The 26,868-nt window shown below is 52.1% G+C and overlaps 2 protein-coding genes across 4 annotated transcripts in view; one reads left to right on the top strand and one right to left on the bottom strand.

Annotated features, from left to right (window-relative positions):
• Positions 1-899: 899 nt before the first annotated feature.
• On the bottom strand, positions 900-8,192 carry PXMP4 (peroxisomal membrane protein 4). The gene is made up of 4 exons (XM_064674321.1): positions 8,024-8,192; positions 7,614-7,676; positions 6,860-7,058; positions 900-5,856 (listed from the first exon to the last, which is right to left on the bottom strand). Exons 1-4 carry the CDS (start codon positions 8,152-8,154, stop codon positions 5,593-5,595), a joined length of 657 nt encoding a protein of 218 aa, XP_064530391.1. The 5' UTR covers positions 8,155-8,192; the 3' UTR covers positions 900-5,592.
• Positions 8,193-8,345: 153 nt separating this feature from the next.
• The window catches only part of ZNF341 (zinc finger protein 341), a 151,167-nt gene continuing 132,644 nt past the window's right edge, over positions 8,346-26,868 (top strand). For 2 of the 3 annotated variants that reach the window (XM_064674304.1, XM_064674303.1), the window contains exons 1-12: positions 8,346-8,611; positions 12,328-12,438; positions 13,491-13,678; positions 14,771-14,923; positions 15,818-16,051; positions 17,277-17,472; positions 18,669-18,753; positions 19,797-19,987; positions 20,883-21,076; positions 22,079-22,287; positions 24,119-24,215; positions 26,075-26,207. In XM_064674304.1, coding sequence (XP_064530374.1) covers positions 8,581-8,611; positions 12,328-12,438; positions 13,491-13,678; positions 14,771-14,923; positions 15,818-16,051; positions 17,277-17,472; positions 18,669-18,753; positions 19,797-19,987; positions 20,883-21,076; positions 22,079-22,287; positions 24,119-24,215; positions 26,075-26,207 — 1,822 coding nt within the window. In that variant the 5' untranslated portion in view covers positions 8,346-8,580. The remainder of the gene's footprint in view (positions 8,612-12,327; positions 12,439-13,490; positions 13,679-14,770; positions 14,924-15,817; positions 16,052-17,276; positions 17,473-18,668; positions 18,754-19,796; positions 19,988-20,882; positions 21,077-22,078; positions 22,288-24,118; positions 24,216-26,074; positions 26,208-26,868) is intronic. The other variant, XM_064674302.1, reaches the window with a different exon arrangement.

A 26,868-nucleotide genomic window follows, 5' to 3' on the forward strand; every position in this document is an offset into this window, starting at 1 on the left:
GAGAGGCTGAAGTGCTTCTTGGGAGTCATCAAGGAGTAATTTGGGAATATACCCCTTGATGTTGCCTTCTGTGCTTCAGCTTCTACTCAGCTCTAGTGACAAAGCAGCCCAAGATCCCTTCCCAGAAGGCTCAGAGCACGGTCACTGGAACTGGGAACCCAAAAAGCAGGTGAAGAGTCAGAGCAAAACCTGTAGGTGAGTCAGAGCTTCACCTGGAGCAGAAGAGGAGCTCAGACAGAGTATGATGCTTTGTGAGGAGGTAAAAAAATCACTTCAAGGCAGGACTGGCATCAATTTGAGGGTGTTAATTTGGCTTCCCACAGGCACAGGCTGGACACTCCAGTATCCCAGCAGCTACAAAGCAGGAGCTTTTGTCTTACAGACACTCAATGCTCCCCTGGCAGAGGGACCTCCTTCCCCTGCCTGTGCCATCCGTAGGGAGCTCCTCACACAGGGATTGCTTCATCCCCACTCCCATAGCAGTTACCTTTACAGCTTGGAAGAGGCAGTGAGATCACTCACACACATCCTTATTTTCCATATTTGTGTATGTCCCTATTTTATCTGAGGGGCAGACCAGGTACAACCTCGTGCCCAGTGCCCTGCACCTGTGTCCTGCTCTGGCAGAGGGTCCTGCCACAGGCTCCTGCCCCAAAGAGGAGTGTTTGGTAAGGGATGACAGCCACCCCAATTTGTTCCTGCAGTTGGCATCCTTATCCCAGCCGGCATTGCAGGAGGTAAATCTGAATGTGTGGTCAATGCTGGTAACACAGGAGCAAAAGTGATACCAAAAATGCACCTCATGCATTGCTCTTCTACATACAGGACCAGAGACATGCAATAATCAAGCATCACTTCATATATTTTAGCTTAATAATGATGACAGTAAAAAACCCACAAAAAATTAGGGTTTTTTATTCTTATAGAAAGCATGGTATTGTAATATTCAAAGAGTGATTATACAGATAAAATCCACGTAAGAAATCAATTCAGAGTAGACAGAGCTACATCAACAACCCACTGCCCCCTCTTTTGCATGTTTTAAAACCAAAAACTGAGATATTCCTACAAGCATTTTGATCAGTGTCATACAAGTTACCTGAGTTTATAACTTTATTCTACACCATCAGAAAATCAGGGCTTGGATTACACAGCAATTATGAGCACAAATTATACACCAAAAAGAGAGGTAATAATACTTGTATTAGAGAGCTTTTAATTTGCTTTTCTCCTTTCCTCATCACCAGGGACAGATGAAAATTCTTCTAAGCAAAGAAAAAAGTTACCTCCTCCAACAATCTGGTATGAACACACAGGTTGACAATTCAAGATTAGCACCCCTGAAATATTAACAGTGGCAGACAGACATTATGCCTCATTTTCCCTCCCCCTCCTTATCTGCTGGATTTCAAAAGCAGCATCAGAAAACACATTCTGCTCAGGTTGGCACGAGCCAGGAACACAAACACAACCTGAGCAATAGGAAGCAGCACACGGCTCGGGGTATTATCCAAAGGTCACATTTGTGCTGATGCAGTGAAAATCAGTTGGAATCCCAGGAGTTTCTCCTGTGTGAGGGTATCTCCACAGGGTTCTGGTCACTCCACAAGCTCAGTGTGCACAGGGGGTCATGGGGGTCCCCACGGATGCCTGGCTTGGATCTCTTTCACAAGCCAGGGATCATCCCTGCATTTCCACCCACACCCAACCTGGTCTAAAGCAGAGCTTTGATCTATTCTACCAGGGCAAGGAAGTCTCACAGCACTGACATCAAAGCTCTTCTGCAGCCTCTCCACCCTGACCAGGTTGCCCAGAGAAGCTGTGGCTGCCCCATCCCTGGAAGTGTCCAAGGCCAGGTTGGACAGGGCTTGGAGCAACTTGGGCTAGTGGAAGGTGTCCCTGCCCATGGCAGGGGTTTGGAGTAGATATTTAATGTCCCTTCCAACCCAAACCATTCCATGATTCTATGATACCTGTCCTGAACATGGACATTTATCTGGTTATTGTTGTCATGCTAAAAACACAGGCTCACACCTTTTCAAGAGCTTCTCTGTGGCACTTACTGCACAAGCACAGGTTTTCCTTTCAGAAATGCACTCCCCTTAGCTGACAGGATCAAACACAGCACAGAAAACCTTAGCTAACCCAAATGTCAGGCACCCATTTAATTTTCACCTTTGTTAAATAATGTAATTGTCCCGGAAGCGGTTCTCCAGCCATCCTGAGAGCCAGCACCAGTACACAAGGTATCCTCCAAAGGGAAGGGAAGCACAGTGGGTATGCCAGGGCAGCAGGCAGCATCAGTAAACAACCCCGAGCCTGCTTTGTTCCTCCATAAAATAAATGATTAATAGCTCAGGATAGTCAGCCTGCTTGAGAAGCTCAGGCTTGCTGAAAACTTTTGATCAGTTTGATTCATTAACCTTTAAAACTGCCTCTAAAAGAGACTTAAAATCTGAAGAAGTATAATTTTAAACATTACTTTTATCCAGTAATCCTAATTTTTTATGAACTGAGCTAAGATTGAGACACTCTGCTCCTCTTTAGAGACACTCAGCATAAGCCAGGTGTCAAAGAAGAAATAACAGGAGAAAATAAACTGCTGTAGACAAACAAACCCATGTTCATCTTAAAATTCAAAACCAGTCAGGGCTGGGGGGGGGGGGAGAAAATGGCACTTCTTTGTGATCCTTAAGCACTTGGCTGATTCGCAGGTGGCTTCCCAACTGTCTCTTTATTTCTTCTAGTTTTAATGCTAATAAAAAAAGGAACCCAAACAGGGGGCTCAACTCCCCACACAATGGCCTGGGGGAGGGCAGGGAGTGTAACTTACGTATCCCAAAAGTCTGACTCAGACAAATTACTTCTAGTTCACTTCCCTACTACACGCCCGCATTGTTCCGACACCTTGGCGGCAGAAGGGGCTCATCCCCAGCTATCTGGTCCCAGGGACAGCACTGGGGGCTGATGTCATTAAGGAGCTGTTCCAATTACTTCCCTGGGGAAAGCAGTGACTTGCAGCTTAACGTCCTGCCCCCGGCCCAGCGGGAACACCAGCGGGAACACCAACGGTCCCAACGCCCGGCGGGGCAGGCAGGGACCAGCCGCGGCTCCCAGGGATGGCAGCTGCTTCCTGGGGCTCCAGTGCAGATGGCTGGAGGCTGGGGCACAGTGTGCTTGCAAAGTGAGACTGGGGGGACATTCCCAGGAGAAAAAGGGTGTTTCTTTGAACCGGTGACACAGTCGCTGCTGCCAGGTTGGATCCTATAAACTGGGTATTGGCTTGGATTCATCTTCCAGAGAGCGCAGACTCTACGTCTGGGTACAAAGGACAGGCCACTTGTCCTTCAGAACTTCAGCAGCAGCCACTTGGTTGCAGTGGTACAACTACTAGCAAAAGGAAATTATTTTGCCTCTAAGGGAATCACAAGCCTTTCTCAGGGGAAGAAAACACCAGCTACAAATTAAACAAGATTAAAAACTCCTCACAGAACCAGCCCCGTGCCATCTTTGGCTGCAACAATTACACACGGTCAAGGATTTGTGAGTCTAATAGTTTTAGGGAGAAATTCCCAAGCCACAGCTGTCAGGTTGTGGAAGGGTTTTCTGAAATCCCATCAAAGCTTGGAGGAATTCAGCAATATTAGCAGAATACAAATGTTCTCATTTGGAACAACACTGAGGCTTCCGACAGCAAAATCATGATGCTTCAGCTCCCCAGCAAATAAAGATGTTTAATAAAGGAATCAGACCTGATCTGTAGCTTCAGTAGTTTTTCTGTATCTGAATCTTTAAGCTTATCTATGCCAAGAAAAATATTTAACCACAAAGAAACAATCCCAATTCCTGACTTTTATAACTTTCCTGGGGTCTGATTAAATGCTGATTAATGTTCCAGTTGAAGTATTTAGTCCAGACTGTAATAGCAGGTGAAACTATGAGTTAAGGTACCTCAGACAGTTATTATGGCAAAGAAGTATCTTGTTTTTTGGACACCTTGTACAATCAGGGGTTTGCATGGCACGAGCTCAAAGAAAAGTGGGAAGACAAAGAATAAAGCAGCACTCTGAATATGCATAAGAGTAACAAAAGAGTTTAGGAGGACAAGGAAAAATCACTTCAGAAGAAATTGGGAATTTTTTTCTACTCAGAAGCCACCTGAAGTTCAATGTACTGTTTCAGTTGTACCTTTGCATAGGACAAATTGCCAGAGCCTGGAAGGTAAAGGGAGTTCAAAACATGATGAAAACAGCATCAGCACGATTATGCAACGACATGAGCAGCTCGGGAACAAGCAAATGGACACAGGGAGAGCAAACAAAAACAGTCCCAGCCAAGCCAAAAGGGAACAGGGAACTTAATGACTCTCTTGGAAACTTCACCACATCAAACCAGCGCGTCAGGAATTATTTGAATGCACATCATTGAGAGAACCGTGTAGTGTCACATGGCAGTGTATTAACAGCTTGAATTTATTAATTTTAAAGCAGTTTTTGTGCTTTCTCAGTTGTTTAGTCAATCTTCTGCTACAGCCCAGGGTGTGCTGCACCATCCTGGGGCTCAGCAGTTTTAAGAGTCACTCATACATTCATCCATGGCCTCAACCTGGCTCAGCAGCAAACCTGCACAAACTACAGGTACATTCCAATTTGATTACAGCCAACCCCTGCCACTCCTGTGGAGGGCAGATCCTGGCCCTAAGAGAAACCCATGTGTGCCTTCCCCCAAAACAAAAGTGCCTGTTCAAAGCTCAGTGTGAGATCTGAGGGCGGGAACACGCCCCGGCCTGTTTGCAGAGGAGCCCAAGTTGCATAACTGATTTCGGTATTTAGTTCAAGCAGCTTTTAAAAACTTTACAAGTAAGTTTAAAATAATTACAAGGTATTAATTAGTGCACTTTTCAGAGGCACGGATTCAGCCCAAGTGCATGGGAGAAACTGAGCAAAAATAGTCCTGCCAAGCATGATTTACCAGGCTTGTACAAGACAATCTTAACAGTTTTATTCTCAAATATTTTATTGTCTCCCAGAGGGAAAGGTCCAGATAAACTCTCTCAAGGAGCACACAGCTTGTAATGTGTCCTTGTAACAGTTTAAGCAGGATTTCCAGCCATCCACAGCAATGAAAAAATAACGTCCCTGCTTTCATGATGTCCCCCACTCCCACCACACCACGGTGAGCACAGCAGCACAGAGAAAAAACACTTGTGAGGATTCAGGTGAGCCCTAAAACATGTTTTCATACTCTCCACTTACTGCCAGGCTGTCTCTTTATAAGTTATATTTAGTTTCTTAAAAAACAATACCCAGAAAACCCCAAACCCAAACACAGAGGGGAAAAAAAGGCCTCTTAAAAAAGACTGCAGCAGGTTTCTGTGGGGTGTGCGTTTCTGCAGACAGTTTCTGTGGGGTGTTTACTTGCTCTAAACAGAGCCAAAAGACTAATCAGAACATTTTGGCCGGGATACAAGAGGCAACTCTGCTTGATAGATGTTAATTTAAAAAAATCCCAGGTCAAGAGCAACAGAATAACCTTTTCCCCTCAGCTGCCCACAGGTCCCATCCCATCCAAAGGTGCTTTGCAGGGAAGCACCTACTTGCTGTCTGTCCTTTTGTTGTAAAGGAGGAAGTCAGACAGGTCGTGCCACACCTCACTGTCCTCGTACAGGTAGGTCATGGAGGACTGCAGGGAGGGCTGCAGAGTCTCTCTGTGGTACTCAAAGAGCCACAGCACTGTCCCCCACACCAGGGCAGCCACGAGGGGGAAGGGATCCTGCTTGGGCTGTGGGATGTAGCCCTTCTCCACAGCCAGCCGGGACAGGCCGAACAGGATCCGGGACAGCAGGTACATGATGATCTGCAGGGGAGAAACCCAGAGAGCTTTGGGTGAGCAACCTGAGCTCACACAGCAGCCGGGTTAAGCTGAGCTCACACAGCAGCCAGGCTGAGATTTCAGAAGCCATAATCCACCCAAGAGGGGTGGGAACGATTCACCCGACTTAAAAGCAAACAGGCTGTGGTTCACACACCAACAGTCTGTAAAACCACAAGTGTTTGTTGTCTCCTCTGCATCCTCAAAGTCCTGCTTCTCTGCTGCTGCTCTAATTTAGCAATCGACAAGTTAAACTTTAATGCAACACATCTTCGCAGTTGCACAAATTTTTCTTTGCTCAGTTAACGCCACCTCGGAATAGACCCAGAGCAGCTCTGTTCACCTGCCAAGCAGATCTGAACTCAGGAGCCTGGACACAGCCTAAAACCAGGCTCAAGAACACTTTGGACTAATCTGCATCTCTGTGTTTTACTCATTAATCTGTGACTGTGTGTTGAGAACCAGCTTTAACTCCAATGTCCCCTGAGCAGCTTTTGTCAGTGTAACCTGTTTAGTTGTCCCAGAATATTCTGAGTTGGAAGGGACCCACAAGGATCATCAAAGTCCAACTCCTTGTCAGTTTAACCAGTTTAGTTCAGTGCAGCTCAGTAACTGATCATGTTCCACACTCACAACACTCAAATTCAAGGGTTTAACCCTGCAGTGGGCAGACCAGGAGCAGAGTCAGTGACCACAGCTCAGGCAACAGCTGGGATAACCCAAAAGCTTTGGATCACCTGCCTGCCTCCCTAGGAATTCAGTGCAGCTCTGAAGGTAAATCTGAGCTTTCAGCACTCCAACTGCTCATGGAGGGACACAACCACCTCTGGGACCGGAGTGCAGAGCAGGCAAAACAAGAATCTGTGCAAAGAACATGATAAAAGAGTAATTGCTGCACGGTCAGAACTGCCTGGAACAAGCCACCAACCACTTCCTGGCACACTTGCTGTTTTTCCTGGTCAAAGAAACTTCCAGCGAGTGCATTTACCTGGCTGTTGATGGGATTGTTCTCACCAAACACCAGCCAGCCCCCAATGCAGGCTGCAAGGAAAGCATGGAATGGGATTTTCTTCCCCTGCAGGCGGGACTGTGCTGCCATGAGCCCCTTGTAGGTGAAGACGAAGTAGGCCAAGTTCCGGGAGTGGGCGTAGGTGGCCTGAGCAATCGCCTTCAGCTTCTCCCTCAAACTGAAGAAAAGGAACAGACAATTAGGAGAGGGAAAAGGCACGACCCCTGCACTCAACTCAGCCTGGTCACTACACCCCTCACCTACACCGACAGCTTGGGCATCCCGCGGAATATCTTGTGAGGGAGGAGAAATCCCCTCACCTCTGATCCCCCCATCAGAGCACAGAGTGCAGACTGTACCTCTGCCTCATTCTCTGAACAGTCAAACAGTCCTTTTTTTAAAATTTTTGCCTAAATGCAAACCTCTGGCATGAGCAGAGAAAGCCACAACGTGCTCTGCTCTACTCTAGGTTCCCATATTTCCATGGGGAGCAGAGCACTGCTGTTGGCATCTTCTAATTCCTCCCCCATCCACTGGTTCTCACCAACCACCCTATGAGTAGTTAACTCCCCCCAACTATGTATATTTGTGTGTGCTTCACTAATAGAGCAGGCTCAACCACGGCTCACATACCTTTCTTCTTTTTAAAACCCCTGGAAACATGAAAAAGAGACAGCTGGAGTGAAAACATTCTAAGCAGTGACGTAAAAAATGCAAGAATTAGGGCTTGTACCTTCCGCTCTTGAACAGGAAAGTCATCACCAGGGCATGAGGGGCACGGATTTTGGCTCCATAGCTGCAAGAGCAGACAGACACTTCAGAGTTTTTGCATTATACTACGAAATAATTGTGTTGCTATTCTGACAGATTAAAGACGTTATTTAACGAATATATATTACTTTCAAGCCGACCCAGCAGCAGCAGCACAACAAACCGGGAGGAGCCCAGCCCCAGGGGGAAGAGCACACACACACAGCGAGCCAGGCCCAAAGGAGACCCCAAAACCAGTTAAAACCACCCCGACGGCAGCTGAGAGAGGCGGAACCACCTCCCCCGTAACCCCCCCGCCGCCACCTCATCCCCGGCCTCCACACAGCCCGGGCTGGGCCGATACCCCAGGCACCCCAGGGGCCCAGCACTCACACGGCGCCGTTGCGGAAGCCCTTGATGACAGCGAGCGCGGCATGGTAGCGGCGCTGCTGCAGGAGCTTGTTGGCGGCGCGGAGCAGAGCGCGTAGCGGACCCCCCCCGCCCGCCATGGCCCCGCCGGCCATGGCACCCCCGCCACCTGCCGCTTCCGGGGCCCGCGCCCCGCCCGCCGCGCCCATAGGCTGCTCCGCCTGTCCATCACCGCGGATGGCGCCATCTCAACCGCTCATTGGCGCGGAGCGCCCGCCCGGTAGCCAATGGGCGCCGCGCATTGTGTCCCGCCCACCCGTCTCCCTGTGGGTGCCGCTGAGGGCCCGGCCCGGCATCACCCGGTCATGGCGCGGGGGTCACGGCGGGAGCCTGAGCGGGGCGGGGGCAGCCGCGGCGCGGTGCCTGCCCAGTCTCCGCGGGCTGTAGCGGCGGCACCGAGTTAAACGCTCCTCCCTCCCCAAAACCAGCGCCGGGGCCGCCTCCGCCCCTCCCGCGCTGAGGGCGCGTTGCGGGCGGAGGGCGCCCCCTGGCGGCGCGGCCGCTCCCGCCGCCGCTCCAAGATGGCGCAGGCGATCTTCGAGGCGCTGGAAGGTAACGGGGCCGCGCCGGGGCCGCGCCGGCACCCGCGGGCTGCGACCCCCGCGCCCCCCGAGCTCCAGCTGCCCGGCGCTGCCGCCGCGAGGGGCGGGGGGCCGCGGCGGGGCAGCCCCGCCAGGCCCGGCCCGGCGCGGCGTGGGGCGCTCCCGGCAGCCCCGGGCTGTGCCCCCGCGCTCCCCGCGGCGGGGACGGCGCCGCAGCCCCCGCCCGCAGCCCCCGCCGCAGCCCGGGCATCCCCGTGCCCGGCTCCCTGCGGTACCCCCGGCCCGGTGCCACCTCCTGCCTGTGCGCCGGGACATGCCCGCACTGCCCATCCCTGTTCCCTGTGCTCCGGGTAGCCCTCGTTGGCCACGGACGCTGTGCACCACAGCCCCTCCCTGCCCCAGGGCCCGATACCGCGAGGCACACCATCCCATCCCATCGCTGTCCCTGTGCCCAGCGCTCCAGGGCAGCCCATCCCATCCCTGTCCCTGTGCCCGATGCCCCAATGCACCCCTTGCCCTCCCTGCCCCTCTGCCCTGCACATCGGGGCACTCCCGCCACCCTCCTCTCTGTGCCCAGGAAACAGGATCCCCAATCCCCAGGGCACCGTGTGACTCGTGTGCCTGTCCCCCTTCCGTTGCCCCCTGTCCCTGTGCCCAGCATGCTGGGGTCCCCCATCCTCCCGTCAGCCCAGGGCTCACACTGCTGTGCCACGCTCCCTGCCAGCCCCAGGGATGGTGCCCAGGGAGTGATGGCCCCTGCATGTGTATTTTGGAGGTGTCTGTGCCCTCTGCACAGCCCAGACAGTGCCCATTGTGTGGGTGAATGGGTTGTGCTCAAATTCATCTCAGTTTGGCACCGGGACACTGTCACAGGCAGGTGCCATCCCAGGGGGACTCCTGGACGTGTCAAGCTGTGCCAGTCTGAGCCTGTTTGGGGAAAAACTATTTCCCAGGCGTTGATTTCTTAATCTGGATTACAGATGTATTTTCCCTTATGTGGGGGCACAGCTGACGTGGAAGGCCTGGCATCATGATTGTCACCCACGCTTTCAGACATCCCCTGTGATCGCAGCAGCAAGGAGAGGAGCAGAGAAGAAATATTTCTCTGTTTTGTGAGGTTACTTGGTGCATTTGGCAGCACCCTGTGCAGAATCAGGTCCCTGTTTCCTCACTGCAATCAGCTCCTCGTGGTGTGAGTTTCCTCACAGAATTCAGGAGAGCAAAACCTTTTAGCAAATTTTAGCAGCTTTTGGTGTCTGAGCTTGTTTGTTTTCTCTTGTTGATGTGATTACAAGTAGATGGTGACTTGGCATTTGTGTGGATGCTGAGAGCAGGCTGTGGGGCACAGGGGCATCTTCACCTGTCACCAAAACACCTGGTGCTGGTGTCAGCAGAGAAGGGTCAATGCATGATGGAAAAGTAGCACCTGGGTGAAATGGACACTCTTGTTTCACCTCGAGCTGACAGGAATTTGAAAGGGGAAAAAAAAAAGCACAAATCAGTAGTCCTGTACTTTTATCCTAGCTTCCCCAAATCACCCTGCTGTTGTCAGGCTCTGGGCACCTCAGCTCCTGCTGTGCCAGGAGAGAAGTGGCTGAGTTTTTTAAGTTTCATGATGCATACTGGTGCTGGCTGCAGGCAGGGCAGGCTCCATCCAAAGGTTTCTCCTGGAAGTCTCTGGGTGGCTGAGAACAGCATCTGCTTAACCAAGTAACTGCCAGCTTGTGTCCATGGGTTACTAACCTTGACCTCAGGGGTTTCCCTCTGGGAAGTGTGGTGTTGTGCAGTTACCCTGTGAAACAGGAACTCTGGGGGCATTTGCCTGAATTGCCAAATAAACGAGGGCAGCATATTTCTCTTGTCCTGGGCCTCTTTTCCCCATCAAGAGGCTGAGTGCAGCATTGACAATCTTGCTGCATCATTGTCTTCAGGTCTTGGCCTCTCCTCAAGCTTCTTCCTCTTAAGAGGATCAAGTCTTTTGGCTTTTTTCTTTGGAAGATCTGACTGTGTGCCAGAGAGAAACCCAGCTGTCCAGTGCCAGGCCCATCAAGAGTGGCACCCTTGGCACAAACTTCTTAATTATCCCCATTATCCCCATTCTATACTTAAGCTGAGTTTTCGATCCTTCTTTTCCTTTTAGCTTATTTCTGCTGGAGAAGGGCTGCTCCATTTCACTCTCTGGTGTGGCTGTTGCAGCAGGAGCCTGCAGTGCTGCCCTGGCAGTTGCCCAGGGGTTATTAGAGGAGGTGTATTGTGGAGCAAGGCTTGGGATCCTCCAGGAGCATTCCAGCGGTGATCTCCCGGCGGGGCTGACCTGCAGGGCTGGCTCCAGCTCTCCAGGCAAGCCAAGGCTTGCAGAACTGGACCTGCAGCTTTGCTGTGCCTCCCTGTGATTTATGTGAAAGGCTTCCCATAGGCATGGTGGGAATTCTGTGGTAGTGTGAGATGTAGTGCTCTGCTCCCTGCCAGGAACATCAGCAGTGTTTGTGACCTCTCCTCAGTGAAACAATGGAAAAGGTGTTCACAGAGTCTCAGTTGCTTGCTTCACACTGGAGATGCCAGAGAAACAAGTTTTTAGGGTATCTTTAACAGGCTGTAGATTATATGGGCACTCCCCATCAGGAAGGTAACATCCCAGTTGTTCAGGAGAAATTTTAGAATTACGAGAGGAACTTGGGTTCTCCTGCTGTGCTGGTCCCTTGTGCTGGGCTCTGCTACAGTGTTCCACTGTCCTTCCTGGTGCTGTTCTCTTCTCAGGAACAGTCCTCACCTCAGGAATGGCCTGCACCTCCCTGCTTGGGAATAATCAGAGCAACAGAATTGCTTTTACTGGGGCACATAGTTCTGAGCTCAGAGCTTTGCAGTTTTAGTTTGCAAAGAACATGAAGAAAAATGAAAAGCAACTGAAGAACCCCCCACTTGTCTTCTCTCCCTTAATCCACAAGGTATCACATACAACCCTGCCATGCCATTTGTTTCATTTGTGGGTTCCTTGTCATAAAGGAATGGCAGGGAGGAGTGGAGCATAAAAATCCCCAAATCAGATAGTCCTTTACATCTGATTTCTATAAAGAAAGAGTGTCTCAGGCTTAATCCACTGGTCACATGCTGCTGGCCAGGTTGTCTCCCCAGATGAGCAGTCCCCATCTCCTGTATTTATCTGGAATATTTTAGAACATTTTAGCTGTAGTGAAAAATGTTTGTGCCAAAGTGAGTAAGCTGATTCTGACAACAGATCTGACCGGGGATGTGTGTCCTGGGTCTGGTCAGATCTGGGAATGCTGGCTTTGAAAACAGGGAGGCATTTCTAGCACTGCTGCTGAGGGAGTTGCTGCACACAAGGATTTTGTCTGTGCTGTATCACGCTGTGTCCCCAGGCAGATACACCCAGACTGCTGCTCTGTGACATCCCAATACCTGCTTTTTAGCTCTGGTTGTAAACATCCTTCCTCTCTGCAGCAAACCAAGCCCTCTTTTGGCTTTTCTTGCCCTTCTTCCCTTTTCTTCCTGTGCCAAAGGAGTTATGGAGACAGGTGGGAGCGTCGCTGTGGTGTGATAGTTGATGCTGTGGAGTAGAGGGTGAGAAGGTGAGAGTGGCTCTGTGGGAGGAGAGAGCAGCAGCTGCAGAGTTGCTTCCCTCCATGACCTGGGAGCAAGCTCCCAGTGCCCAAGCACTCCATGTTTGGCTGTGTTCAATTCACCACCTGTGTTTGTGTCTCCTTTCAGGAATGGATAATCAGACAGTGCTGGCTGTGCAGTCCTTACTGGATGGTCAAGGAGGTGTGACGGATCCATCGGCTCAAAATGTCAACTCCTCCAGTGCCATCCAGCCCATGGGTGAGTCCTGGTGGCACTGGGAGAGAGAGGAGAGGGGTGGGAGTGCTGCACATCCCAGAACAGCTGGATGTGTAGGGGCTGCCCTCAGCAGGACCAGAGCAGGAGGAAGGGGCAAGTGCCTGAGAGAGCTTTTGGAGATGGTCATGACAACAGACTTGACCATGTGCTTCCAATAAAGTCACAAAGGGAGGGAGAAGCCACTGTCTCCACCACTACTTGTTACTGTTCACATTTTTTATTTAATTAGCCATTCCTTATCCCCTGGGGGTACTCCAGCCCTTGAGTATCTCATCTGTGTGAGTGAATATGGGAACTGGTCATTTATGTGCACATGGGTACTCACAGTGCTTGACTAGGACTCGCTGGGTGGACACCAAGTTATCCTCCAGAGGATTTACAGTCTGTGTCCCCAGAAACGTTCTGCTTCAGGCTGTGAATCAGGAGAAACAGCCTTGTGAGTCCAACTGGATCGTTTACAAGTGGTGTGTGCTTTGCTAACGCTGCAGATTTCAGCCAGGACGTGTAACTGGGTTGTCTTCTTTCTGCTTTGGGTGTCAAGCAGAGGTGCCAAAAACCATCAGTCCCATGGAAGGGTGGCTTTAGGACACAAGCTGACAGTGACTCTGTGCCTGATCCAAGTTACTTCTCTTCCTTTGTGCAACCTGAGTAATAAAATCTGCCTCAGCCAGCAGAATGTCGGTGCTTTGGAAGAAGCTGCTTTGACTAAAAAGCAGAGGGTGCTTCAGGAGCAAGGCTGGGTTGGTTGTTCCTGTCTTTGGGGTGAGAAGACAGACAATGGGATTCAGTGTGTCCCAGGGAGAAGGTGGGTTTTGTACGTGGGAGCAGGGCTGAGATGGGCTCAATCACATCAGTTGTCTTTAGGGAGAACTTGGGATTGGGAAGGAGGGACAGCTTGGCCCTTGCAGCTGATCTCTCTGGACGATGATGTCCTTGAGGTGCTGAGATCCAAAAGGTGCCAGTTTTCCTACCTTGTGGTTGTTGGGTGTAGCAGGAGAAGGCCTGGAGCAGTGATCTGACCCTCTTCCTTGCAGATGACGAAGACGTGTTCCTCTGTGGGAAGTGCAAGAAGCAGTTCAACTCTCTGCCTGCCTTCATGACCCACAAGAGAGAGCAGTGCCAGGGCAGTGCCCCGTCCCTGTCCACAGTGTCTCTGGCCACCAACAGCGCGTACAGCCCGTCCATCACCTCGGTGCCGCAGGCTCCGAGCGCCGGCCGGCAGGTACCCAGTGCAGGCAGAGCCTCTCTGCCCTGCTGCTGGGATTCTGGGAGGGAGGGACATTGGGGTGAGGCTTTTAGATCCAGTGGTGCCTCATGACTGACCTCTTTTCTGGGAGGCTCAGTTGTGGTCCTGTTGGCTTTTCACTGTGTGGTTGAAGTGAGGTCCCCTGCAGCGAGGTGTCCTCCAGCATGAGAGTCTGACAGCCCTTTTTCAGGACAGGAGGGGTTTCATCTCCTGGCTGTGCTGAAGAGCCCCAGTGTCACACTGCACAGTACTCAGGTGGCCATGGCTCCTGCTGTCCCCTGGGCTTTGGTCTGGCTCGTGGGCAGAAGAAGAGAGCAGCTTCATCCCTCCTCTCCCATTCCGACACATGAGCCCACATCATCATCATGGCTGGGCATGATTCTGGAAATAAACCCACATAATGTGGTGTGATGAGCACTGAGGGAATGTCCTCTCTGGAGTAACTCCTTCCACAGAGAATTCTCCAGAGTGATTCCCTAGTGCAGGGCATGTACTGTGCCTGCAATTGTGCTGTTTTCCAAAATGCTTTCAAACCAACTGCTTTTTTCAAGTTAACATAGTCCCAGTGGATATGGCTTATTCCCAGGGCTGCAAACACAGGTTGTTTCCACCCCAAAAAATGTGACAGGCACCCTCCCCTCCTATAATCCGAGTCCTGTCCAAAGAGATGAGAATGTTCCCCATCTGCACTCAGAGCAGCCTCCCTCAGCTCTCCACCTTCCTGAGCTGGGGCAAGCACCCAGGAGAGGCCTGAACTTGTCTGTGACCAGTTTGTCCTGCATATCTTGTTTAATAACCCCTGATTTGAATTGTAGCTAGTGGCCACTTTCACCAGCTGCTGTGATATTCTTTGCCTCCTTTCTGAAGAATGTTTCTGAAGCTGCCTTGTTGTTATGGCTAGAAACTCCCACGGGCTCAGCAGGAAGCTGCAGATAATTACTGTGGCTCACTGCTGACCAGAGGCTGTGAGAGCAGAGACACTGAGGTTCAGCAAAAAGCAGCATCATCTTTTTTTGGTTATCATTTTGTCCTGTTGCTGCCCAACAATGCATCCTTTTTCCCTTTCAGCAAATCTCTACATACATCACCGTTCCCCCATCACCTTTGATCCAGACCCTGGTGCAGGGGAACATCTTGGTCAGTGATGAGGTGCTGATGTCAGCCATGTCTGCTTTTGCATCCTTGGACCAGCCCATGCCAGCGGTGCAGCCCCCGGTGCAGGTAAGGGGCACATGTGGGCCCAGGGAGTCTTGCTTAAAGCTCATCCAGTTCCAACCCCCTGCATGGGCAGGGACACCTTCCACTAGACCAGGCTGCTCCAAGCCCTGTCCAGCCTGGCCTTGAACACTTCCAGGGGTGCTGCTCCACTGCTGGGGATGCAGCCCAGGACACAGTTGGCTTTCAGGGTTGCAAGTGCTCATGGACAGGTCATGTTTGGCTTTTCATCCACCAACACCCCCAAAGTCCTTTTGCCCTCAGGGCCGCTCTCAGTCCATTCTCCCCCAGCCTGTACTTGTGCTTGGGATTGCCCTGACCCAGGTGCAGCACTTTGCACTTGGCCTTGTTGAACTTCATGAGATTCAGAGACACACCTCTCAAGCCTCTCCAGGTCCCTCTGGGTGCCCTGTGCCTTCCTCCAGTGTGTCAACCACACCCCACACTTTGGTGTTGTTGGCAAACGTGCTCGTTGCTGGCTGATCAGATCTTTGTAACGTGGTCTCTCCAGTTTTTGTTGAGGCCCTATATAATGATTGGCTTCCAGACCCTTGTCAGTTTGCTCCAGGGATTACCTTCCTCCTGTGGTTAGGCTCTCCCCAGGCTGTCTACACTTTCCATGGCTCTGAAAAATCTTCCTTGTAACCGGAAGGATTAAAAGCTTTAAAAACAAAGCAATAAAAGCACTTGGATTTTGGAGGAGACAGTGTGTACATGTAGGTCATGCCAAGCCTCCAGCACAATCTGCTCCAACCTGGAGCTGGACACGCTGTGTTGTGCCGAGGCATCAGCAGGTGCTGTTCTGAACTGGGATTGGGAAGGTGTGTGAGGGAGCAGCCCCTCCAGCTCCTGACTGCTGCACTTTCAAGGTGTTGTGTGTCTCTCCCTGTCTGGTTGCAGAGCAGCATGAGTATGCACGCTGGGGCTGGATACCTGTCCCAGCCCCCCCCGCCGCCGCCTCCCCCGCCGCCGCCCCCTCCTCAGCCCCCGCCTCCCCCCCCGAGCCTGGGGGCTCCGGGGCAGCCCGGGGGCACCACTGGTGTGGTGGAAGTGTACAGTGCCCCTCCTCCCATGGCACCAACCAGCACGGTGGAGATCCAGACGCTGGGCATGCAGCCCTACCCGCCCATGGAGGTAAGGCTGCCCCCAGGGATCCGTCCTCTTCTGACAAGCGAGGCTGCTCGGGAGTCACCCGGGCTAGAAATCATGAGCTGGAAGGGACCTTAAGTGTCATCTCATTCCACCCCCCGCCATGGGCAGGGACACCTTCCACTAGACCAGGTTGCTCTGAGCCCTGTCCAACGTGGCCTTCAGGAATGTGGAATTAGAGTGTAGGAAGATGTGTTAGGTTATTTGACAATGTTTACTTCCTCTGGGAGAAGGTACCAAACAGAAGGGTGTCAGCAAGATGATGGGAATTCTGAGGAGAAACAGCTAAGAGGGACAGAGACTTGGCCAGCACAGGCTTAGGAGACCTGTTTGTTGTAGTTGAAGAATACCTGCAGGTGTTGGGAGTGAGGGGGAGCTGAGAGGAGGGATCTCACCTCCCAGAGAGGTACAGAGCACCACCCTGCACACTGCAGGCTTATGTGGAGAGAAAAATTCAGTCTAAATCTCAATGAGCTTGACAAGGTGGGTTTTCCTAAAGAAAGGCACAGGCAGAGTGGTGCCTTGGTGGGTCAGCTGTTTGCAGTCTCCATTCACAACAGAAACTACTGGGTGTAGCTGAGGTTTGTCATCCTTATCTTTGTAGCTGGCATCTGATCTGGAAGTGCCAGTGGTCAGAAGTGGATGGGGATGTTGGATATATTAATTTATCAGGGTGGGCAGCAGGAACACCCTCAAACCACGTCACCCCAGACTGATGCCTCTGTATCTAAGTGTCCTTTTCTAACCTTGGTGCTGACACAAACAGTCGTGCTTTGCCACCTGGAGTTTCCTTGTGCCTTCCTTTCCTTATTCAGTCCTGCCAGGGCAGGCAACAGGGTCTGGAAATGCATGTCTGGGGTCACTGGGGATCCCTGCCACTGGGTCAGCAGTAATCCTGGTAACCTGCTCCAGAGGGATAAGAAGCTCTTATAGGTGAGGGACTAGACAGCTCATTTGGTGTTTCTTTGCTGTACTCTTCCTGCTGTAATAACTGCTGGATGCTTTTTGATGTTCAGCAGGAACATTGTGCAAGGTGCTACCTTTGGTTAGAGACACATTGTTGGGCTGGTGAACTGGAAATTTGATCCAGTTTGGCAGAGGGCAGAAAACTCAACCAGATTAATAGCCTGATGTTGCTGGAGATGGAGGTTGGGGCACAGGATAATTCTGTGTAGCAAACCTGTCCCACTGATGAATTTCCCTGTCACAGGTACCAAGCCAGTGTGTGGAAAGTCCCGTGTACCCCTCTCCCCCCGTGTACAGCCCTGGGAAGCAGGGGTTCAAGTCCAAGAGCACCAGTGCTCCCACTGCCCTGACCAGCACAGGAGGAGGTCCCATGGTTGGTTTTGATTCCCCTGCTGCTGCCAAAACTCGACGCTGCAAAAACGAGAGCGGGCTGCAGGAAGGTGAGTGTCCTCACAGCACCTGCCCTGCACTCGCCCTGCTTGTCCTGGAGGGGGCTGCTGAGCCACGGGCTCACCAGGCCCCGAGGGGTGGCACTGGCTGTGCAGCTCTGAGGGAGGAACAGGATTCCCTGCATGAAACTGCCAAAAGCAGCTCCAAGCGTGGATGTGCTTCTTGCCTGTCACCTGTGTGTGCACGTGGAAGGACTGTCACTGTGCTGCTGCATGGGCAAACCTGTGCCAAGTCTCTGCAGCTACGAGGTTACTGCATCACACCTGAAGTGGGCACATCTGCCAAGTAAGGTGTTACAGCTTGTTCTACCCCAAGAAGACTGTCCAGCCACAGGGCTGGTGGGCTGGATGTGGCCTGGCCCCAGACACTCTCTTTCCAAGGGCTGAGGAGGCCCATCCCTCTTGTGTGTGTCAACAAAGAAAACACACCTGTCCCCAGGTGAGGCAGGACAGGAGTGTGCCCTGTCCCAGGATGGAGGAGCCCCAGAGCCAAGGCTGACCCGTTGCTGGTGTCCAAGCACACCCAGCTGGGTGACACAGGAGCTCCCAGGTGTGAGGTAGAGGAAAGGCACGTGGCCTTTGTCCCCAGGAAGGCTGGGCCTCTGGAGTTACAACCATACAGATCCTAGGGTTTAACCTTGTTTGCAGAGGTGAGAATGGCCATGCATGCTGCAGTTGTCAGTCCAGAATTCCTAGAGCAGCCCACAGTTCTGCTGTTCCCCGTTGGTTTAGACCCCGTCAGAGTAGATAGAAGATGTGACTGACTGACCTTCTGGAAGGGAGGAATGTGCCTGTGCTCTGGCTGATGGCTAACCTGGTGAGTTCACAGCAGAGACAGAGCTGGGGCTCTTCCTCTCTCTGATCCTGTGTCTTTCCCAATGCCCAACATGCCTTTAAAGTGTGTGCTCTGTAGCACAGAAGGGTCTGTGGAAAGGGAGCGGTTAATGCCTGAGGGGGATGCCCTGCCCCACCAGCCTACACTCCTTAGTGCTACTAGAGTTGGCTCAGGCTATGTTAAATGTATGTTTGTGCCCATAACCTCTCCCTAGTCTGGCCAGGCAGATCCTACCTTTTCATAAGCCCTTTCTTGGTCCTGAGTAGTCCTGTCTCGGGGTGAGAGCCCTGTGACGCAGTGGGGACAGGGTTGTGCCACGTGGTCTCATTCTTGTCTGTGTTCTTGCTTGCAGGTAAACCCAAGTCCTCCAAGCTGAAATGCACTTACTGTGACAAGGCCTTCACCAAGAACTTTGACCTGCAGCAGCACATCAGAAGGTAACAGTGCCACTGACCTGGACACAGCAGGGTGGCTGGGGTGGAGCTGGGCACAGTTCTGCTGAGGGAGTCTGTGCAGTCCAGTTTGTCATGCCCCAGAATCTATGCTGCAATGGGAGGGGATTCTTCATCCTTCTCATTCCAGGACACCTCCCCAGTGACTGGGGTGAAGACTGCATCATGGATATAACCTTCATGCTGATGATGTGGTGGGACTGGAGGCTTGTTTCCCTCACTGATGAGACTTTGACAGCCTTGTCACCTGATCACCAGACCAGCAGCATCTCCACTGCTTGCCCATGCCCTTCCCTCTTCTGTGCCTCCCTAGCAAGCTGTAGCCCTTGTGTTTGGTGTTTGCTGGTGTTAGCAAACCAAGCCAAGCTCAGTGTTTATACAGGGAGCTCTTATAAGAGAGCTTTTCTTTGGCAGGAGGCAGCTGAAATCTTCAGTTTCCCCCAGCAGAGTCTGCTGGACTCAGAACAGATGAGAGGGAACAAGTGGTGGGCTTGTACCCCTACCCAGCCTGGACTCTTCACGTGATGTACTGCATGTGTTGGAGTCCAGTCTTTCTCCTGAAGCAGAAGGGCAGGGTAGAAAGACCTTTCTGCCCTGGACAGGAGAGAGCAAATTCAGGGAGATGAGATGTCTGCAAGCTAGAAGAGATGTGTGCAGGGGAAGGAAGGGTGGCAGGGAAGGAAAGGCTTGTACCTCTGAGAAAGTGATGGAGGTCCCCAAGATCTGTGCAGAGACCCTGACAGTGAATGCCTTGATGTTGCTGCAGAGCTCTTTTCCTCTCCCACTTCTTCCTTTGACCCCTCGTCATCCCCAGACCACAAGTGTTTTGTCTGGCTGGTTTCACCTGGCCTCTCACAATCCACCTACTCTGGTGAATGAGGTCTCAAAGCCCTTGTTTGGCTGGCCCAGGTGTGATGTGCCAAGCTGAGTGCCCAGCACTGTCCTGCAGCAGCCAGCCCAGCACAGGCCCTGCCTGGGGGCTGCCTCCCGTCTCCACCAGCTGCTGATTTGGTGCCTTCTGCTTTCAGCCACACAGGTGAGAAGCCCTTCCAGTGTATCGTGTGTGGCCGAGCCTTTGCCCAGAAGTCCAACGTGAAGAAGCACATGCAGACCCACAAAGTGTGGCCTCCAGGGCTGGGCTGCACCATCTCCCGCAACTCCATCACAGTGCAGGTCATGGCCTTGAATCCCAACCAGCCAGAGGACGAGGAGAACACAGGTTTGCTGGCTGGGGTGGCATGAGCGTGGGGCAGGGCAGTGATGTGGGGAGGCTGCAGGTCCCTGCACCTCCACACGGGGAGGGAGGGGAGGTGGGAGCTGTGTGTGCTGTGGGCAGTCCTGGGTGGGGTTTAGCAGCTCACAATAAGCAAGTTTCATTTGCTCAGGTCTAGCTGGCAGGTGCATCCTTTTGTACCCCGAGCCATGGTGGATTCAGTGCTGGTGGAGACAGTGACTCCAAACTCTGTGCCAGTATGTGCATGCAGACAGGACAAAGTGTCTTCCCCTTCTCACTCCCTGGCAGATGCATGAGCCACCTCTGACAGCTCTGGTCTAGGGGCTAGACAACCCAGTGTTTTAAGGTAGCCCAGTGCCCTTGCTTGATTGCAACATGCATGTTATGCCTGGGCTGGATCTGCCACAGCAGCCACCTGAAAATACCTGAGGCAGAGAAGAGCTCCTTGGTGGTGTCTGGATGCCCTCTCTGCTGGTGGCCCCAGTCCTGGTAGGGGAGTAAGAGCAGTGACAATGTCATGTCTAAGACAAGGCCTCACTGGAACTGCCCTCTGCAGACATCATGGACTGAGCTGGCTGGATCTTAACCTCCTGTCTTCTACTGGAATGGGAGTAAATCTGGCTCTGGTTCACTGGTAGAGGCCTGTTCTCTGACTGCTCCACAAAGCACAGTTATATCCATGGAAAAAGGGAACGGGTTAAGGAGAGGAAGACACGGTAGTCAGAGCCCTGATTTATCTCTTGACAAATTTAAAACCACCCTGTTATTGAGATCTAAAGAATCTGTCTTTGAAAGAGAGGAGGAGCCTGGCCTGACCTGGCTCTCAGAGCAACCTTCAGAGCTGTGTCACGTCAGGGTGTGACTTTCTCCCCTTCTGCAGGTTTGCCTCAGCCCTCAAGGAACCCCATGCTACCACCCCAAGAGCTGAGCCCCTTGGAGGACAGCGAGGCAGGCAAGCTGGAGGCCAAGCAGGTTGTCTTGATTGACAGCTCTTACCAGTGCCAGTTCTGCCCCAGCAAGTTCAACACCTATTTCCAGCTCAAATCACACATGACACAGCACAAGAATGAGCAGGTAGGGACAGAGGGTGCCCTGTGGGGTGGTGAGGTTGGGATGGGCATCATATAGCGCACCAGGGTCTGTCCTGAGCCTCTTGCTCTGTAAAGCTGCCAGTGCTTCCCATGCAGCTCAGCCCTCAGGGTTGTAGCTGTGTGGTCTGGACAGCTTTGAAAAGCTCCTCTGCCTCCACCCTGCTGAGTGAGAAGTCAACCGAGCAGGTTTGGGTGGCTGGAAAAGAAGCAAAAAAGTGAAGTGTGTCCAGTTCTGGGCCGCTCACTTCAAGAAAGACATAGAGGGGCTGGAGTGTGTCCAGAGAAGGGCAGTGATGCTGGGGAAGGGTCTGGAGAGTCAGTCATATGAGGGGGGGCTGAGGGAGCTGGGAGGGGTCAACCTGGAGAAAAGGAGACCCAGGGGGCACCTTCTGGCTCTCTACAACTCCCTGACAGGAGGGTGGAGCCAGGTGGGTCGGGCTCTGCTCCCAGGTAGCAGGGGACAGGATGCGAGGAAATGGTCTCAAGCTGTGCCGGGTGGTTTAGGATAGCCCAGGGGAGGTTCAGGTTGGACATCAGGAAGAATTTCTTCCCAGAAAGGGCTGTCAGGCATTGGAACGGGCTGTCCAGGGAAGTGGTGGAGTCACCATCCCTGAAAGTGTTCAACAAACAACTGGACATGACAACTTAGTGCTGTGGTTTAGTTGACAAGGTGGTGATCTGTCAGAGGTTGGACTCAATGGTCTTGGAGGTCTTTTCCAGCCTTACTGATTCAATAACTCTATGAAGTCCAAAGTTTTCAGTGCAGGTGTCACGGGACAGTCACCACTGGGGTGTTGTGGTCTCACCTGCCTGAGTGGTTTCAGGCCCTCACACCAACACCCCTTTGTCCCGCCTTGCTTTCTCAGGGGAGTGCCCTGAGAGTCCATATTTCTTCCCAAAAAGGAAGGCCACTCTGCCTGTTGGCAGAGGGTTTTCCCTGGCTGTTTCCATGTTGTGCTGCTCCAGCCACTCTCCCTTCTCCCAGGTGTACAAGTGCGTGGTGAAGACCTGCGCTCAGACCTTCCAGAAGCTGGAGTCCTTCCTTGAGCACATCAAGAGCCACCAGGAGGAGCTGAGCTACCGCTGCCACCTCTGCAGCAAGGACTTCCCCTCCCTGTACGAGCTGGGTGTCCACCAGTACTCGCACAGCCTGCTGCCCCAGCACAGCCCCAAGAAGGACGTGGCCGTGTACAAGTACAGTAGCAATCGGTGCTCACAAGGCTTGTAGGAGTGAGTGGGTGCAGAGTGTGTTTGGTGGGGACCTTAGAGGGAAGAGGGGGCCCTGTGTGATTAGTGGCTGTGGTTCTTTTGGGCACCCAGATGGCAAGTGGGGGGCCCCTCCAGCTGGTTGCTAGGGCCAAGCACTTGGAATGTGTGGCCTTCTTGTGGCCAAGAAGGCCAATGGATCCTGGGCTGGCTCAGGAACAGTGTGGCAGCAGGAGCAGGGCAGTGATTCTGCCCCTGGACTCAGCATTGGTGAGGCCACCCCTGGAGTGCTGTGTCCAGTTCTGGGCCCTCAGCTCAGGAAGGACATGGAGGGGCTGGAGCAGGTGCAGAGAAGAGCAGCGAGGCTGGGGAAGGGACTGGAGCACAAGTGCTGTGAGGAGAGGCTGAGGGAGCTGGGGGGGCTCAGCCTGGAGAGGAGGAGGCTCAGGGGAGACCTCCTCACTCTCTACAACTCCCTGACAGGAGGTTGTAGCCAGATGAGGGTCAGTCTCCCAGCAGTAGGACAAGAGGGCACGTCCTTAAGCTGTGCCAGGGGAGGTTTAGGTTGGACATTAGGAAGAAGTTCTTTACAGAGTGCTCAGCCATTGGAATGGGCTGCCCAGGGAGGGGGTGGATTCACCATCCCTGGAGGTTTTCAAGAAGAGACTGGATGTGGCTCTTAGTGCCATGGCTTAGTAGGCCAGGTGGTGTTGGGTCATAGGTTGGACTCGATGACCTCAGAGGTCTTTTCCAACCTGGTTGATTGTGGGATTCAGTGAATGCTTTTGGAACAACAGTGAAAGGCTGGGATTGATTATGTGGGAAGATCCTGTCACTGCAAGTCCTCTTATCACCAGTCAAGAGTAAGATGGGCACAGATGAACCTGCACTTGGCTGGGTCAGAGACCCAGGGAAGCCCCTTCTCAGCCTATTTTCTGTGGTTCTTTAACACCTGCAGCAAAGGGAGTATGGACTGTAGAAGCTGTGCCCCAAAAAAATCTATCCTTTGCTGCAAAAGGGTCTGTTCCCTGGGAAGCATTTCTGCTTCTGGGTGAGAACTCCTACAAAAACCTCCCTGGAACTTTTGAAATGCCTGTAGAGATGTTCAGGAAGACTGGGAAGCCCAGAAGATACTGAAGTGACCTAGGAGCTTCATGGAATAAATATCTGCTACTTCTTGCATAGTCCATGGTTTCTAGTTATCCTTGCACTATGGAGTTTCATCCTGCAGCTTGCTAGTGGGGATCCTTGAGATTAGAGCCCTGCTTCTGTTTGAGGAGGTGTTAGTCTGACCTAAGGAGAAGGGGTTTCACAGCAGGTTCACCTCGTGAGTGCCTCTGTTCCCACTGCTGGTGGTGCTTCTCTCTGTCAGCTTTGGCAGAGCTCTCCAGCTGAAATACTGCCAGGATATGTCAGCCCTGTCATCCTGTACCCTCCCTCTCAGCTCCTCCACCGGAGCAATAAAAATGGAAGCAGTGAAGGTGGAAGGAGGTGTTTTGGGTAAGGTGAAGTCAGTACTTAGGGCTTGTCTCCACGAGGAAGCAGTGTGGAATATGTGCCCATGGCAGTCTGTGTGGAAGAGCGTTGGAATTTAAAGGCTTCTCCACCCAGTTTTCCAGCATCTCCCCCTCTGAAGGGTGCTGAGTGTGAGTGTGAGCTGGCATGTGGGTTGCTGAGGTTTCAGAGCACCTGAGAGATTATTTTCTGTACCAAACCAACCCTGTCAGGGATCACCCTGGAAGGTGGCTGGGCTGGGCAGTGGTGTGGGGTTTGCTGAGGAGCCTTGCTCACAGGCTCTGTCCTTTCTCTCCCCATCCAGGTGTGTGAAGTGTGTCAATAAATACTCCACCCCGGAAGCCCTGGAGCACCATCTGCAGACGGCAACGCACAACTTCCCCTGCCCTCACTGCCAGAAGGTGGGTGGGTGATCCCTCCCTGAGCCAGGCCTGGACACCTGGCAGGGGCTCTGAGGGGGCAGGAACCCTCAGCTCCCCTTTCTACCTCAGTATGGACTGGCAGGTGCCCACAAGCTGCTTTCCAGGGGACAGAGGTGGTTGCACCCCTGGCCTCACACAGAGTATGTTCCTCCCTGCAGTGCTGGCTTTTCTCCTGGGTCCTGTTTACTGAACAGGATTTGTCAGGGCAGCTCCCTTATTCCCACAGCAACACAGGGCACTAGGCTGCTGTCCTTACTGCTTAAAAGCAAGTTTACCAGCAGGAGCAAGGCTGGTTTTGGGAAGTCTTTGACCTATCATTCTGGGCTATATCTGGCTGGAAGGGTTGGGCACGGAAAGCTCCAAGTCCTGTGGGAGCTCCTACACCTCCATTGCCATCCTCATCTCCTGTTGCCACACAAGTCTCTGAGTTCCCCCTCGTTCCTCTCTTTTGGATGAGTGCTCTGTGTCCTTGGCAAAGAGAAACCTGTCTGAGTGATGGGACTGGGAGTGGAACGATGCCTGGGTAGGTTTTGGCTGGAAATATTCTCATCAGCACAGCCCCTGAGGGAGTTTGAGGGGCAGAACTTTGTGGGGCTTGAATTCTGATGAATTATTTTTTGAAATCCAGACTAAAATTTGGACCCTTGCTCCTCTGTTTATAGCAAAGGAAATGAAAATCCTGCAGTGAGGGCAGGGACAATCTCAAAGGAGTGACCACTCTGTACTGAGGTAGTTCAGGAAGGGGAAACACACTCCTGCCATGGTTAGTAACCCATCTTTCTTACCTGTCTTCTCTCACTTCCTCAGCCAGGTGACAGGTGCCCTTCTGAGCCCGGCTGGGACTGTCAGCATGCAGCAGATGGGTTTGAGAGCCCATTATCTGCAGCAGTATTTTTTACTTCTGTTTGAATTCATACTAATCTTGCTGTTTTCTAGAGATCTGAGAGCACGGTCTGGGTGCCAGAACTCTGAAGTTTTCCTTTGCTCCCCTCAGGTGTGCTTGCAGCACGTTCATTAGGAATTCCCTCAGCTGGCTGTTTCCAGTATCCCCATTAGCCAAAGGAGCCATTCTTCCTGGCTTTATAAAGACCATGAATGGGAATCTTTGGTAACAGATTATGAGGAAGCAGAAAGGGAGGTTAACTGGGTGGGAAGGTAATAATTACAGGGGGTCATTGCCCAGCACATCTAGTGCTGGCTTGGCTGGGGGACTGGGCACCCATCTGGGATGCTGGTTCTCAGCACTGTGGTAGTACAAAATTAACAGCAAGGTATCAGATTATGTGTTTCTTAAGGATAAGAAAGTTTTGGCTTTGGGTTTTTTAGTGTTTCAGTTTGGGGTTTTTTTGTTTGTTTTTTTTGGGGGGGTTGTTTTGTTGGTTTGTTTTGGGGGTTTTTTGTTGGGTTTTTTTTGGGGGGGGTTGCTTTGTTTGTTGTTTTGGTTTTTTGTTTGTTTTCTGTTTTGGGGTTTTATTTGTTAGTTTGTTTTTAGCACTGTATCTGTGTTTTCCTTATACAATCCTGAAGGTTTTCTCAGCACATCCTTCCTGAGAAAGCAGTCACCTTGAGTTTCCTGCTCAGGTTGCCCAGGGAAGCTGTGGCTGCCCCATCCCTGGAAGTGTCCAAGGCCAGGTTGGACGGGGCTTGGAGCAACCTGGGACAGTGGAAGGTGTCCCTGCCCATGGCAGGGGGTGGGACTGTCTGATCCTGAAGGTCCCTCCCAACCGGGATTCTATGATTCTTATGTTTTCTCCACAGGCCACACCTCCCTTGGCAGTGGCAGCTGAGTGATGTCAGGTGTGCCCTGCTGGCTCAGCCTTGCTCCTGTGTGTTCCCAGGTGTTCCCCTGCGAGAGGTACCTGCGCCGCCACATCCCCACGCACGGCGGGGGCAGCAAGTTCAAGTGCCAGATCTGCAAGAAGTTCTTCCGTCGGGAGCACTACCTCAAGCTGCACGCCCACATCCACTCGGGTACAGCTCCCACAGCCCCCAGTGCTTGTCCTCTCTGTGCCCCTGGCTCTTTTCCTGATAACGGGAATAACTCTGAGTCATTTGTAGGAACATGAGTTCAGGACATGGGTGGTTTTGCCTCAGCCTCATGCCCAGTACTGCTCCAGTTAGAAGTGGGACACACAGGTGGCCTCCCCCGATGCCTTAAAGTAGGAGAAATAATTCTCTGGAGTATTTTTGAGTATTAAAAGGCAAAAAGCACTCCTTTATAATGGCACCGAGGGTGCACAGGAATATTTTGCACACACTGAGTTGCACGGGCTTTACAAGTTTATACTGTCATCTAATTACAATATTCAGGATCTAATTACAATATTTGGACATTACCTCATCTGTTACACCCAATTCCAAAACTGTCCCTCCCATATTCCTGCCCTCACCACACCCCCAACATGCCTCCTGAATCTGAGTTGAAGGTCCCAAAAAGACCCCATTTTCATCTTTTCTTCCTCTTCCTCATCTCCTTTGACACCGTATCATGCCTTCTGGAGTGGTTTCAAGGCTCCTGAGTAGCTCTGACTGGTTATATCAGGTGTTACATCTCTTTATCAGTACATTTTCACAGATAGAAAAAACCCTTTACCTCATTCTGTCGAAGCTCTTAACAAAGAATGATAAAGAG

Source organism: Pseudopipra pipra, chromosome 17, assembly GCF_036250125.1.
Source record: "Pseudopipra pipra isolate bDixPip1 chromosome 17, bDixPip1.hap1, whole genome shotgun sequence".
Classification (NCBI taxonomy): domain Eukaryota; kingdom Metazoa; phylum Chordata; class Aves; order Passeriformes; family Pipridae; genus Pseudopipra; species Pseudopipra pipra.

Coding starts and splice junctions, on each gene's coding strand:
- PXMP4 (XM_064674321.1), bottom strand. CDS start 8,154: ATGGCCGGCGGGGCCATGGCGGGCGGGGGGGGTCCGCTACGCGCTCTG. Junction 7,677..8,023: donor GGCTTCCGCAACGGCGCCGT/GTGAGTGCTGGG, acceptor CTGCTCTTGCAG/CTATGGAGCCAAAATCCGTG. Junction 7,059..7,613: donor TTCCTGTTCAAGAGCGGAAG/GTACAAGCCCTA, acceptor CCTTTTCTTCAG/TTTGAGGGAGAAGCTGAAGG.